At 42.7% G+C, this 14,826-nt stretch overlaps 1 protein-coding gene across 1 annotated transcript; it reads right to left on the bottom strand.

Moving 5' to 3' along the window:
- Positions 1–1,526: 1,526 nt before the first annotated feature.
- Positions 1,527–14,473, bottom strand: snx18a (sorting nexin 18a). The gene is made up of 2 exons (XM_080765016.1): positions 12,652–14,473; positions 1,527–2,985 (listed from the first exon to the last, which is right to left on the bottom strand). The coding sequence occupies exons 1-2, from the start codon at positions 14,162–14,164 to the stop codon at positions 2,732–2,734; spliced, it is 1,767 nt and encodes a 588-aa protein (XP_080621142.1). The 5' UTR covers positions 14,165–14,473; the 3' UTR covers positions 1,527–2,731.
- Positions 14,474–14,826: the final 353 nt, after the last annotated feature.

Here is a 14,826-nt window from a genome sequence, read left to right as displayed (position 1 = left end):
TCCGCTTATCTGTCTTTCAGTATTCATCTCTCTTGTTTAAATGAGTATCAGTAGTTGAGCTAAAGGAAATTACCCGAATAGGCGACCTCAACAGAATTTAAATATTAGAAGCAACAAAATAATAAATAATGCAACATGCCTTATTGAATCAGCTGCCGCGTGGCTCAGGGGTAGTGTGGCCGGATGGGAAACAGTGAGGTTCCCAGTTTGATTCCGGGCTCCCCCAGAGTTAGTGTCGAAGTGTCCTTGAGCATGTCTCTGAACCCCTAATTGCTCCAGATGAGCAGGTTGGTGCCTTGCATGGTTTCCTCCGTCCATCGGTGTATGAATCTATGTAAAGTGCTTTGAATAAATGCACCATTTGCTGTTGACGATTACACTGTCTTCTCTTAAAATAGATTTTTGCTTGGATTTTAATGTTGTTTTACCTTTTTGCCTTTCTTCATTTGTTTTGTAAAGCATTTTTATGTCATGAAAGGTGCCCTATGAATAGTTTATTATCTATTATTACCGTATTAGACACTTGTCTTCCACTGACACTATAAACAATGTCAAGTGATGGAAACAATTTAATGAAAATGCATTGGTTACCTTACATGTGTCCGCTAGTAGAGGTTAGCAACTAAGAACAACAACCCCAAAACAACTACTTTCCAATCCTAACCATCAGTGACCATGTCCTGTTCAGTGCATGTATGATGTTGTCGTCCAACTTTAACGGTGGCCAGATGTCCCAGCTGGCTCTCCAGACTGGGCCGTCAGCAGCTTTGTGGGACTGGCGTCTAGGAGTTAGGAGTGAACCACTGACGCAGCACAGTAGTTCACTGGTGATGTGCAGCAGTGGAACCAGTCTTCGCCTCTCCTCAGCCTAGCTACTTATTTAGAGTACTAGTACTAGAGTTTGTTTGCTTATATGTACCGGTACACCACATCATATCAGTCTCTGAGAAGCTTTTGAAGGGGTTTTCAAACAAATCTGGAGACAATGCCTATTGAATTAGAATGCTAGCCTAAACACTAAGTTCCTGTCCAATGTTTAAATATTCCTACCAGTTTACTTGACAAAAATGACCCGTCTAAAAACAAATAATCTATGTAGCCTACAGTACCTGCAGACCTTCAGCTTTGGAACTTATAAATGGAATCATACAACTTATCTTTAAAGGATGCCTAATTTATACATCGTCAAACAATGGTATCATCCCTGACAATAATGGAATTGGAACTAACAACGGGATAGGTTAAATTGAAAATCCGTTATTCTCATCAAGTGACATATCGTGTGACGAGGTTTACAGTAAATAGGCTTTACTGATGGAAAATACTGTATGATTTTCAGATCCACCATAATACAATTTGAAACCAGACCTTTGTCTTCAATCTAATTAAACGCTTACGGCACCAGTAGAAGAGCAATGATGGCGCCACCGTTTTATCTAGGATCTACAATCAGACTGGGCCTTTTACAAAGATTTGATCATTAATGAAATATTCAAATATAGGACAATGAAACACAACCAACCGCGTTCTGTGAAGGAGGGTTTTTATTACTCTAATCCGAAGCCACCAGCACAAAGGTTAAAATCAGCAGTGCAGTTTGACTTAACGGTCTGTCACTGAGCTATTAAAATAGATACGACTGCATGAAAGCAGTCACAAAAACTAAACCTGATAACTGAAGTTTCTGTCTGGAAGTGGCAGTAATGTGTCCTATTGTCAAAGCAGGTGAGGCTCGATTTATACTTGGTTGCGCGGCAGTGTTGCACATTGAAAATAGTCAATATCTCACAACGCATCGTGCTGTGACGCTTTGTGAGCTCCTAGATCACATATCTTCAGTGGCACCGGCACGCAATCATGTATAAATAAGGCTTAAGCCTCTCATGATCGTGACCTCTGTTGAACTTGAGAAAATCAATCTGTGATTGGGATCAATAAAATAAAACTGATCTGAGCACCTCTATCAGAGTAAATAAGAGAATGTGTGTATATATGTATATAATCTATATATATATAATATACATGTAAACACAAAATGACCAGAGAGACATTATCAGAAGGCACAACATGACAATGGCTGCTCGGCTAGGAGACTGTAAACATATTCTTCTTCGTGTCTGGAGACTAGGGAAGCGTCAAGTGTTTCCAGAAGGCAGTGGGTCCAGTGGCGCTGGAAGTGACTTAGAAAAAAAAGTCTGTTACAGAAAAAAAAAGAGGAAAAACATCAAAGTGATAACGGCACAATAAGGCTAAAGAACACAATATAACTTCTGTGAATATCTTACATTGGCAGTAGAAGCAGCATTGGATGGATAATTCTCTCGCTGGTTGTGACACTGATTCAGCTACTCATTAGACCATGTGAGGAACAGTGTTTTGTCCCCATCCATTCCCCGCCATTGACCAGTGAAAAGTTGAAGCCGTACAATCCTTTCCATCGCCTCAGCGTTAAGTATTCATAAATTGGCTTATGTTGAGAGCAAGAACAAAGCCTCTTCGTGTTACCATTCTCCAACAAACACAACCCTGGGTTTTGGTTAAAATTGTCAATGTTATTGGAGTGTTATCTCCCTGTGTCTCTCTCACAGCAGGTCAGGTGGTGGCAGCCATCAGCGATGTGCAACGTTGGCTATTATAGTCTGCCAAAGCTCCGCTGGCTGACTGAGGGAGGCGCACAGCCATTGGTCACTAAAGTCCAATCCAAACAGATTGCTGTCGTTGTGGGCATCCATTAAGCATCGTCGTATTTCTGCAGGGCCTCCTCCAGCCTCCCTGTGATGTTTTGGAAGAAGCAGATCTGCTGCTGTAGGTACTGCTGCATCTGGCTCTTGAAGTCGCGCACGCGGACCTGGTGGAAGTGCTGGATCTCGGCCAGTGTGGCGAACGAGATGATGTTGCAGCGCTCGTTGATGCCGTCAGCCTGAGGTGCGTCCATCTTGCCCTCCTCCACGTGCTTCTGGCTCTCCTTCACCTTGGTCAGAGCTCCTGTTGGGGGACAAACACACGTTGCGGGGGTTATTCACGTCAGGTGTTCAAAACGTCTCCACGAAATAGCCATAGCCTCTGGATGTGGCCCCCTATAGGGGGAAGAAAAGTATGCCACCTTGATTACATTTCATTTATCATTTATTGATCTATTTATTTTCATTTTAGTCTTCTTTCCAATCGTCCCCCAGTGGGCTCCACTTTGAACACCGGTGCTCATCTTTGCTGATACAACTCAGGGCATGGCTACAATTAACAGCAAGTTAGCATGGTTTAAACTCTGAACTTGACTAAAATACTGCCAAGGTGCTTGGCATGAGTCGTGAGAACCGCATCTGTGAGCACAGTTAAAGAGAGAGAGAGTGTGTGTGTGTGTGTGTGTGTGTGTGTGAGAGAGAGAGAGAGAGTGGGGGCGGGATCTAAACATATCTAGAGATAGATTAGATTACATAAACGATAAAAAAAACAAAGACGTCACTATTTAAGGGGATTTTGCTGTGTCTACCAAATTCATTGGAATTAACAAAGGGAAACTACTCGTAGGTTTCTTTCATTTCTATTTTCAGCCCGCCAGTTTGTTTTTGGAAATTATAACTTTGTGATCAGGTCCATCTAGGGAAAAAACAATATTACATTTATTTATTTTTTTACAAGCGCATGACTACCTGTCTGTGTCCACCTTGATTGGTTAATTGTGCAAGTTGTGTCCAATACCTGTTGCATAGACATACTATCAGTTAAAGTTGTGGTTTGGTTCACAAACTACCTTTCCAATAATGAATAAAACTATCGTATACAAATAACCCTCTAGGTATAGGGGAACCTTTTCCAATAGACATGCCTTTGTCTGCTGTTTAAAAGACCTCAGGTTGGTTGTCAGTTTGACACTGGTTTGATACTGGTTTCGAGGTGTCACTGTTGTCACAGGTGTCACTGGTTTCGAATGTCACCAAAGGCATGCCACAAGGCTCCGTTTTAGGCCACAAACTGGGGCATATTGAATTTAAATTAGCTGGTCTGTCAGCCTGCAGATGGATATTTGTTTCCGTTTGTTCTATTACATATTTTATCATCCAAATGCATATTCCTGCATGCTTATAGATTATTGTGCGGACTGTACCGGTAACACAAATCTTCCGTCACTTAAGGAGCCATGAATGACTTTTCCCTGCCTTTGCTGGCAATGTACAAGATAATTATTTTTTACCTGGCAATGTTCCAGCAAAAACACAGCTTGAGGCCATAGTCTTACCATGAAGAAGCTGTTTTACCAGCTGTTCTTTCTTTAAATTCTAGGAAACGCCTTGTGGCTGTCACCTTCTTGCCTCTCTCGTATTTGGAGAATGTGCTGTATAAGCATGCGTCTGCATTTGTTGGACACCGTCTATAGCAGAGCCCTCAGATTCACAACTGGTTGTAAAACCTCTCACACACCTGCACTATCCTATCCTTGTAGTCTCAGGCATAAGCCATGCACTGAAACATACACTGGTATTTTTAAATTTCTAAATCACGCCTGGGACTGCTGCATATTATGTAAACAACAATGTGGTTAAATGATAGCCTAGGGTCGCAGGGCTTCATCACCATCAGTCTCAGTCCGTAGTACTGAAGTTTGTAAAAGACAAGGCCTTCTCCTACTCTGCCCCCGGTCCTCAACCTGGACCACATTATTGCAGAAACCAAGAGTTTATTTACACCAAGCAGTTGCTTAGCATTTTTAAGCCGTGTTCACACCGCCAGAAGCTAGAAAAATAAAGCAAGCCAAAATTATTTTGAAGCTGCTTTTCTTTCAGAAAGTGGGCGTGTACAAGGTGACATGTCATGTCAAGTGGCCTGGACTGGCCTTGAGACGAGACCGAAAATAGGCAGTCTGAGCAGGCGCGCATTTTTAAGTGTAAAATGTAAAATAGCGGCTGTAGAGGAGAAATACCTATTTATATGTATAAACAATATAATCTTGGTAAACATGCTTGTAAATAACCGAACGAGACGACGGTCCGGTCTCGATCCTCCCTCGTCTATCATCTCGGGGGGCACTCTCCCCCACGACCGAAACCCTCCGAGCGCAGCTGAAGCACCGATATCGAATTAAATTATATATTTTTTTAAAATAACGGGCCGTGTATGTCATGTTAATGTTGTTTTGGCAAGAGCATACCATTTTTACGGAAAGAAATACAATTACATAGCTAGCACGTCGTGGAAGCAAGTAAAACAAAAAGCTGCTTCTTCCTTGGTGTGAACGCTGCATTACACTTTATGATCCATTTTAACCTCGTCTTTGTACTGAATGTCCTGCCTGTCTGCTACGTGCATTACTGCTGTCTGACACACTTGACCACATCTGATTCAGAACAATTGTAGCACACACCAAGAGGAAGCCAGTAGGAGGTGTACCATAATGTTCAGTGTGATTGACTCATCCATGTGGGTCATATTATTCTCTCTAAGTTCTTTCTTTTCTAAATGTATTCCAATCTTTTTCACCTCATTCAAATCATTATTAGCAAACACTGTGGGGGCTCCGCTTAAAAGACTGACTATTGCACCCATGAGCTATAGCACGCGCCCAATAACCTTTGGCGAGTGCTAGTGAAGATGTTTAACCCAATGGCTTTTCACATTGCAACAGGATGAACTTTGTCGGTTTATTGTGGTGTAGGAGGTGAAACACATTCACACGCACACGTATCCATCACACGCCACTGCAATTCTTACTGCACTACTGTACTGAAAGAAACCTGTTATACAACATGGCATGGGATCCTTTTGCATTGTGTTGAATAAGAACATTGGACTGCGGAGAATCTACCTTACAATGTTCGATTTCTTAAATATTATAACTGTAGGTAGGGTCAATCTTAGAATATTGCAGATATTTTCTTACTGAAGAATAGAGGAAATTGGTGAAAATGATTTAAAAGAGTTGAATGCAAATTTGTATGCAAATAGGCAAAATTATAATGGTGGTTTGAATATAATGAAATGTTTTCTCTTATATATGATTTGATTTGGGCCGGAACTGCTCTTTAGCAGGCTGTCAGCGTATTGAACAACTTTCCCTTTCATAAAAAATTACTTTTGTTATTTTGAATCTCCAAGAAACAGTGCTGCAATTATTATTGTTTTTGCGATGTTCTTTGTATCACAATCACAATGGACAAACATGAAGATGATTGCCAAAGTACTGATAAAATGTACAACAAGCATCACTATTGCTATTCACTGACACGGCCCAAATATGTCCTGTGGGCTGTATGCTACTTCCCTGGCTGTAAACGAGGTCATGTATTAACATATATCAACATCTGGCAACATTTACACAAACATGGAGTGTTGACACAAGGGCTACCTATTTGCCTCCATTCAAAACAGATGAAAACAAACACAGGTGAGGTTTTTGGAACTATAACCTAACCGAGAGTAAGCTCTGGGGAGGAGGGCGTTTTTTTAATTATACTTTATTAGTCAGAAATGTAAACATATGTAAGACATAAGGCTAAAAAGATGTGCTTGTAGCTATTCTTCAGGCGGGCAGGTCCTTCAGAACGTCCTGCACTTCCGCACCATGGGACTCTGTGTCAGTCAACAGTCACTGCGACTAACACCTTGTCAAAAGTATGATTCAGAGAGCTTGCTTCCTGTCAAGTGTCGCCTCAACACTTCTTAGAAGTGCTGACCTGGAATTGTACTCTCTCTCTCTCTGCCTCCTTCCCTTCTTGCCGGCACATTTTCAAAGAACAAAACTTTTATCCTGGAATCTGAGCCTGTTTTCTTTCTATTAAATGTGGCACATTTTTCTTTAATCCTGGAAACTGAGCTTTTGGAATTCCTCAAAGCATCCCAGCTAAATTCAACCAAATGCCTTCTGATTTTCGTCTTTGGGCTGCACAAAACGTTGTCAGGCTATATATGGACTACTACACAGTACACACTAGTACACAAAGCAAGAGAAACATGCCGACGTTCTCTAAAAGACACACTTCACCCCTCACCCCCACCCCGTCTTCCGAAAATCTGCATAGTCTGGCAGTATCTTCCTCTGCTGCAGTTAAACCTAGATCTGTGAAATTCCGGCTCTAATGCACAACAGAGGCAGAAAAGGACACACAGATAGGATAATAGGCAGAAACATTGGGAACAAACAGCTGTCCAAAGACTTTTTTGGTTTGATTCCCAAGGCCTTTCACTACCATAACTACGGTACTCAAACCTGTTGGCCGGCGTTCCCCCAGGCCTCTATACTTTACCTACTCCTTTTTTCCCTCTACACCAAATCTCAATCGCCAAAAAGAGCCCATCTACAAATTCACAATATATTGCAGAGCTTATAGATGTGCTATTTTTGAGGGCCTCCTATGTCCAGCTTTGAGGGTTCGTGTAAACACAAACATTGAAGACAAAGGTGTGTAAACACAAACGTACTGGTGTCGCACTCCGTCAATTTCTGATCTACGAGCTCACAATGCGACACGATGTGAAAAAGTGTGAGATTGTAGATCTGCTTTTTTCCGGGCATAATACCCAGCAGCAGCACGCAGGCTTCGACAAATAAATGCCACCTTAGCCGCAGCTCTTCACAATGCGTGAGTGGGCATGCGCAATTACGCGCACGTGTGTGTGTGTGTTTTAGAAGGCACTTGCCGAATCGGTCTCAGGTGGTAATGGGTTAAATAAATAGGTCACCCCCTGGTGACATGCCCCCAGAGGAAAGCGTTCCTGGATGAATGCACGCCGGTGGCAGGCAGTTCTCCTGCTGTGGACAGGACGTCGCTGCCAGCACAGCTCTTACGTAATCACTGGTTAGTGGTTACACAACGCTGAGCCTCTGCTAGCCTGTGACCCAGGGCTGGGCAATATGACAACATCTTTTCCTCGATTACGATTAATACACTTTTGTGTGTTCACTGAACGCTGACTTTGCAAGAAAACCTAACACTGTCTTTTACAGACGTCCTCCGTGATTATTCCATATTACCTGGGGTCCTTTGGTAATACTAGTCCCGTGCGAATAGGGCTTTAGTTTGAATCAAGTGAGTTTTCCCTTCACATGCCACTCATTGTCCCAAAGAGTCAGCAGTAATGGGACAAAATAAACCTCGCCATTTAGTGACGTATGAACCACGACCACAGCCCTAATAACACGCTGTCGTCTGAGGTCAGCAGAAGTGTCCCCATAGGAAGCATTACATTGGCAGCATTGACGGCTTCATCAGCAGCCGGCGTTTGAATGAGAACTTGCAGCAGGAGAAATGGGTGAGGGTGGGGGAGACCATTTGATTGGTAAAGGCTGCGTTTACAAAAATAAATGTGCCGTGAACAGTATTTTAAATGCGCTATCAAAGCATATGTTAGCTTATGTGGTCACACTTTGAAATGTCCTGTTCCCACAAGTTAACGTCAAGTAAGGGAATTTAGGTTTGAGTTTTCACCCTCCCAGAAACATTGAGTTACTATGACCACAGCATATCACTAACCTCAAGATCTGAAAACTGTACCCTTTCTCTAGGGATTGAAAACATGACTAAACAATGTGACCTATAATGTAATTTACGCTGCAAAGCTAAATTAAGATATTTAAAAGGCACCAAAGTGCAAGATGTTGGGGGGGTTTAAATGCCAGATATGTCGGCAATAATATCATGAGTTACGAGCGGCCTGACCAGCCTGCACACTAATGGGTGTCCCAGTAGAGGTGGAAATCAATAGAGTGACGTCCAATGTCTCCCTGCTGGGAGGCTCACATTTCACTGGTCACTTCAGTGAGGACAAATAGAAACCGGTCTGTCTGTGACCTGTGTGCTACGTACTGGACAGATATAGGATCCTAAAAATAGTCAGATTCTGATACGACTGATAACGATTGCACCGATATGTTTGGTCTTAAAGGCTTCAGCAAGGGAACAGCAGCCTACATCACACAAGGAAAAGCACTTATATTGTAGCTCTTTAATTCCTACAGTTATGCTAGTTCATTTCACATGATTGGAGAGTTAGGATGAACACTCCAATGCTAGAGGGAGTATTTGTTTTTACGGTGATTCCTTGGGGAAGTTAAATTGTCATGTGCCACTTATGTTACGGAAGTCTCTACTTTGGTCTAATGAGAACTAGGATGTTACCTAGCTAGCCAGTGGTTCCTCTACTGAGCTGCCTCAGTGCAGCAGACACCAATAAACCTCAAACAATGGTATTAGCTTCAGATTGAATCCTGAGCACTGAAAGGGACATTTGTTAAGCAGGGTTAGAGGTTTGTGGTCAATATTATAAGGGTAGCTAATTTTGTTTGCAATGTCAAAGAACAACATTTACACATCCATTAAAAATGATCTAAAAGGGTTTGTTGCTTTAGGTGAAATAATTATATAAATGAAATAGAGAGAGAGAATGTGAGGACAGGGGTGGGATGAGGTGAGAGAAAGAGCGGAAGATAGAAAAGCAGACTGAATGTCTGGCACAACAGTCCATGTGCAAACGCAGGTATACCAGTCAGCAGAGCAGATTTTCAACTCCCAGCCACTATTGTTTGTCTCACCACAATGACGAGTCGGTGAACTGTAGGCTGTCAGCTTTTATAGTTTCATTAGAAGCTCCTATTCTTTCATGTACTTTCCTGCTAATTAAAAGCAATTCAATTGACTATTAGTGGGTTTGGAGCACGGGAGGTTTCTTTAAGATCTCTAAGGCAGAGTGGAAAACATAATTGGACTTCAGACGGCCCAACATCAACAAACTGTGTCTGTAGGGTTATTGAATTGTAACACTGCCTGGTAGCCTGTAGGCTGTTTGACTCACATACTGTATATAAGCATAAATCAAAAAGAAGGCTTTTAACCACTTAAACCCTATACTGTACTTAGTTGACCTATTTCCCAAGGGCTCTATAGGCCCCCCTTATTTTCGCTCTGCTGTAGTCTACTTCTAGACTAAATATCTTTTGCAGAAAATCTACAAACTTGTGTTGTGACGAGTTGTGAACAGTAAATATATTTGTGAATAGTAAATTAAGAGCTACTGTTACTATAATCTTTTTCTGATGCAGAATTTGGACATGGAAAACAAAACACCACCTTTGGCCATATGAAAGCGATCTTTACCCGAGAGTCCTTACAAGAACAATAAACAAAAAGTAATCGATTCCCTATGCTGTAAGTGATATTTTTGTGTTAAAATAAGTGTTCTGATACAAATCATTGCTAGTTTGTTTCTCAACAAACAGCCATTACATTTTCAGTTCGGGAATCGAGATACCAATTTCATGCAATCAGGAGAGAACTCATACAGGATACAGAATACTAAAAAGCAGAAGAGGCACCTGTTACTCAATAAACATATAGCCGGGGCGTCCATTGGCCTAGTGGTTCAGGCGCATGCTACATATAGGCTCTGGCCTGACAACGCGTCGCGTGTTCGAGTCCCGTTTATGACGACCTTTGCTGCGTGTCTCCCCCCCCCTCCGTAACTCAATAAAAGGCACAAAATCCTAAAACAAAATCTCAAAAAACACTCTATAGCAATGATTAATATCTGAATATATAGTTTTCACGTAAAACAAAACAAAAAAGTTCATGAGCTTCAATTTAGTTTTCCTGGTACAGATATACAAACCGCAGACTAAACAAAACTAATGTGGTCATATTTCCCCCCACCATTGGTATAAGAAAATCAGCAAGGTGCATGTCAACTGTGAGAAAGGAAACATTAGAACCTAAATGCATTACAGACAGACAGAGAGAGAATCCTGCTGTGGCTCTTCCTGTACTAGTTACAGCGTGAAAAAGGCCTCCGTCGAGTGTTCAAGCTTAAATCAGATGGCAACAGCTTGGCACCACAGTTGAAAAATAACCAAAGTGTTAGACAGTGAAGGCAGTATGCTGCCTTTCTGCTCACAGCAAGGATTTGTTTTGTCTTTGTACAATCAAACCAGACTTTATCATTGCAATTAGTCTAGGCTTATCACGTGATGTTGTGTATTTGCCAACTTGTTTGACGTGCAAACAGCCTTTCGTGACTAAAGCCACTTGTGTTACAACCCCACAACAACGCCTATCCTGTTTTCAAACAATTGCTTGATTTGGGCACTGAATATGCCTACTGTTTGAGGGGAACCAGACCTAATTCAAGCATTTCCACAACTTTTAAATGACAGGCAGTGTGGGAAATGACTAGGGGTGCAACGAGTTGCATGAATAATTTATTAGATGAACAAAAATTTGCAATCGAATAATCAGTCTACTGATGTATCACTATCATATTACAATTTCAAATACAGTATGCAATGTTTTGGAGGCTACATTCAAATTATGTTTACCTAGTAAAATAATATAAATGCTTCTCATCCTGATCAGAAACTCTGAGTCCAATAGGATGGTCGAGAACTGAAACGAGCAGATTAGATTTAATCAGACGTAATCTAGTCAGCGTACAATTAGCCTGCACCCGATGCCAATGTGTCACACTCAGATAGGACTCATTTTCATGTAGTTATTGACAAATTAGTTAGTGTATATCAGGCAGCGAGGGTTTAAAAGAAAGAAAGGAATGAGAGTGCCCAGTCTGCATTCACCAAGTAAAACTTTAAGACTAATTGGTGTTTACAGTGTCTACTTTGGTTCAGCTTGGCATGCAAGCTTCACTCTAAAAGGCCATAACTTTGTCTTTCAAAAAGCACACCAATGTGTTACATTCTTATGTACTGTAAACGGTATGCTCTAAACAGTAACCGCTACACTGCATCCCTGGCTCTGTAGCCACTCGTGGAGTGATATTTTGCCACACAACAAGAACAATCATTGTTCTTCTTGGGGAGGACAGCAGAGACGGCCTAACATTGACTTGGCTGTGGAGAAACGGTAGAATAGGTCAGCCACAAACCTTAATGAAGAACAAATGTTTTACAGGAGGTCACTTTGTGATAGACATAGAGCATTCTCCATTTTCCTGGCATTGGTAAAAGGTCATCGGCTATGGAAAATCAAACATAACATGTCAGCTGTATTGGTTGCCGCCCACATGATTCAGTAGTGAAGTGTAACTAGGGGAGTACACGTGGGTCTGTTTCCCAATGCAAACATTCCTCATTTGTATTGCAAAGTTCTGCTGGCTCTGATGGTGATGACTGGCATCCAGTGTCGATATGTCTGTATTGTCTGACAGACAACTACACCAGTCTAACACAGACAACTAGCCTACGGTTGCACGCTGTGACTCGTGTGAGGAAAGTCACTTATTTGTTAATTTGCCAACACTTCCTTGTATTTACAAAGTGCAAATAAGATGTATGATTCCAGATGCGAATGTACGCATTTAACATGATTCAAGCTATGGTTTTGAAGCATTTTTCAGTGTTGGTGTCTTTTAGTTTTGGATGATATGCCTCTTTTTTTCCCTTTTTTTAAAAATAGAATTTATCTGGATCTACAAGCACCTCGTCGTCTTGTGTTGTTAAAACTATCCAAAATATAGCAAATCAAGAGATCAAGAGTCATAGTTATAGTTATAGTATAACAGCAGCCTGTTTGTTCTACTGATGTATGAAACACAACAAATAACAAACATATGGGTTCATGAAATAAATAGGCTACATAAAATAAAATACCCTTATTTAATGGAGAGTGGATGTACAGTGTGTCTTGTACGTGTTTTCATCATGGTAGACTTTACCTTTCTGGACATGGATGATGTCTGGGTAGTTTGCCAAGTGGCCTTGGTAAAGCGCTAACAAATCCATGATTGGGTCGAGATCCTGTCTTGGTTGCTCAGCGAAGCACTCTCCGATGGCCTCGTATGCCTCTCCAGTGAAGGAGATGGCTTGGTTGAGACCAGCAGAGTATGCCTGCTGGTCCATCTCAAAGGCTTGGCTGAGGACCTTGAACGACTGCCCCACTTTCTGGTACTCTTTCTTGAAACCGGTGATCTGCTTGCGGGCAAACTCGTTGACAGTGGCGTTGAGCTGCAACGCGCTGTCATCCATCCTCTTGGTGAAGGTCTTGAAGCCATCGATTTTGCTCTCCACCTCCTGGAGGTCGAGTGGGGCAGCGGGGGTGCTGATGGTGAGGAAGAAGTTAGCCCCCACCATCTCATCCTTCTCGGCCTTCCTCTTGCCCAGCTTCCATGCCTTCTCGTCCGTGCTGCTGCACATGAGGAAGTGCTGGAACACGTCACACCTGGCCAGGACAGGGTGGCTGGTCATGTGGTCCATCCACCGTATGAGGCCCTTCCTCCTCTTAGAAATGAAGTCTTCCTCAAAGCGCCCGGCGGCCTGCTTCTCTGGGATGTGGGGGACCGAGATAACGGGGAATTTCTCCACGAGCCGTGCATACAGCCAGTCAAAGTGCTTATACCGCCTGTTCACCTGGGTCTGTGTGTGCGTGGGTGTCAGCTTGTACGAGATGTAGCTTTTCATGCCCTTGAACTTGGTCTGCTTAGTAGGGTCATCGATTGTGCAGGCAAATGGATACGGGTTCTCCTGCCACTCAGGGCCATATTGGCCCATCACCACACATATCTTGTCCCCGTCCTTCACAAAACCAGCTGCTTCCCCCAGCACAAATGCTTCACCTCCTGACTTCACAAAGGTTGAAAACCTATTCAAGTTTCTACTGACCGTGGCGGAACTCTTTGCTTGCTGTGCATTACCTCCTCTTGCCATTGAGGCTATTGACACCCTGTATGTGGATGCTCCATTGCCTTCAAAATCTTGATAGCTCCCCCCCACAGTACCTGGCTCATCGGCAACAGTGGAGCTGTCATCCCAGTCATCATCCCAGTCATCGTCGCTTCCTTGGCTGGTCTGGTGATAAGTGTTCTGTGGCTGCTGCGCCGGAGCAGGGAAAGTAGTGAAGACAGGTGCCGATGCTTTGGAGAAGTTCTCAACTTTGTTCTGTGTTTTGAACGAAGCGTCAACACCTACGCTCGGGACATTGGCATACCGTGAGTCCTGATAAGAATCTCCTGATGTGTTGCTGTTGTTGTTGAACGTGGAGACGGCGTCGCTCCTCAGAATCTCCACGTAGGACGCAGGGAAAAGCCCCCTCTCCCCTTTGCCGTTTGAACCCTCAAGCCAGCCTTCGATGTCCTGTTCACTGTACAAAGTCACAACCTCGTTCTCTTTCACAGATATCTCCCCCGGGTTTTCGGAGGTGAAGTCGTACAGTGCTCTAGCCCGCAGCGCCATAATAATCACAGCTTGGAAGTTGGAGCGGTAGCGCCGAAGAGAAGCGGCTAGCTGCAGGCAGGCCAGCCAGTCAGTCAGCCCACCAAACCAAAACTATATTGGAACTCCTTCTACAAACTTAACAAGGCACAATTTAAATTACAACACACCAGAAACCTCTGTCAACGCGTCCCTGCTTCAGATGACGTTTTATTTTATTTTATAGAAAACGTACGCGATTCCTGTCGTGCACATTATGTCCCGAGATTTCAGCGATTTCCAACGTGAAGCGGGGTTTATTTACGTTTGCTAGGACCATCTGTACTCCGCAGCCTCCACCGCTTGTGTGTCGCGCTGCGCAGCAACAACCACACACGTAATCATTTATCATTCTGGAGAGCCGAGGGAGGAGCCACGATGCTGTCATTTGTCAGAAATGGTCACACCATGCAGGCATGCAAGATTGGAAATTTGGAATTATTATTATTATGCCGATTTAAAATTAGGCTATAGCATACACTCCGTTGCACTACGGTGTTAATAGGCAGGCATATTCTTATTAGTAGGTAGGCTATGTCCAGTGCGTTAACGAGTTCTCACTAGTTTTGCTTAATTCATTGTGTCTGCTATTTTTTGTTTCATCACTTCCAATTTAACTTCTTTTAAGTTCTTTATTAATTTCT

This window comes from Protomyctophum bolini (genome assembly GCF_963924005.1).
Source record: "Protomyctophum bolini genome assembly, chromosome: 6".
Taxonomy (NCBI): domain Eukaryota; kingdom Metazoa; phylum Chordata; class Actinopteri; order Myctophiformes; family Myctophidae; genus Protomyctophum; species Protomyctophum bolini.
This window is presented reverse-complemented; position numbering and strand designations above follow the sequence as displayed.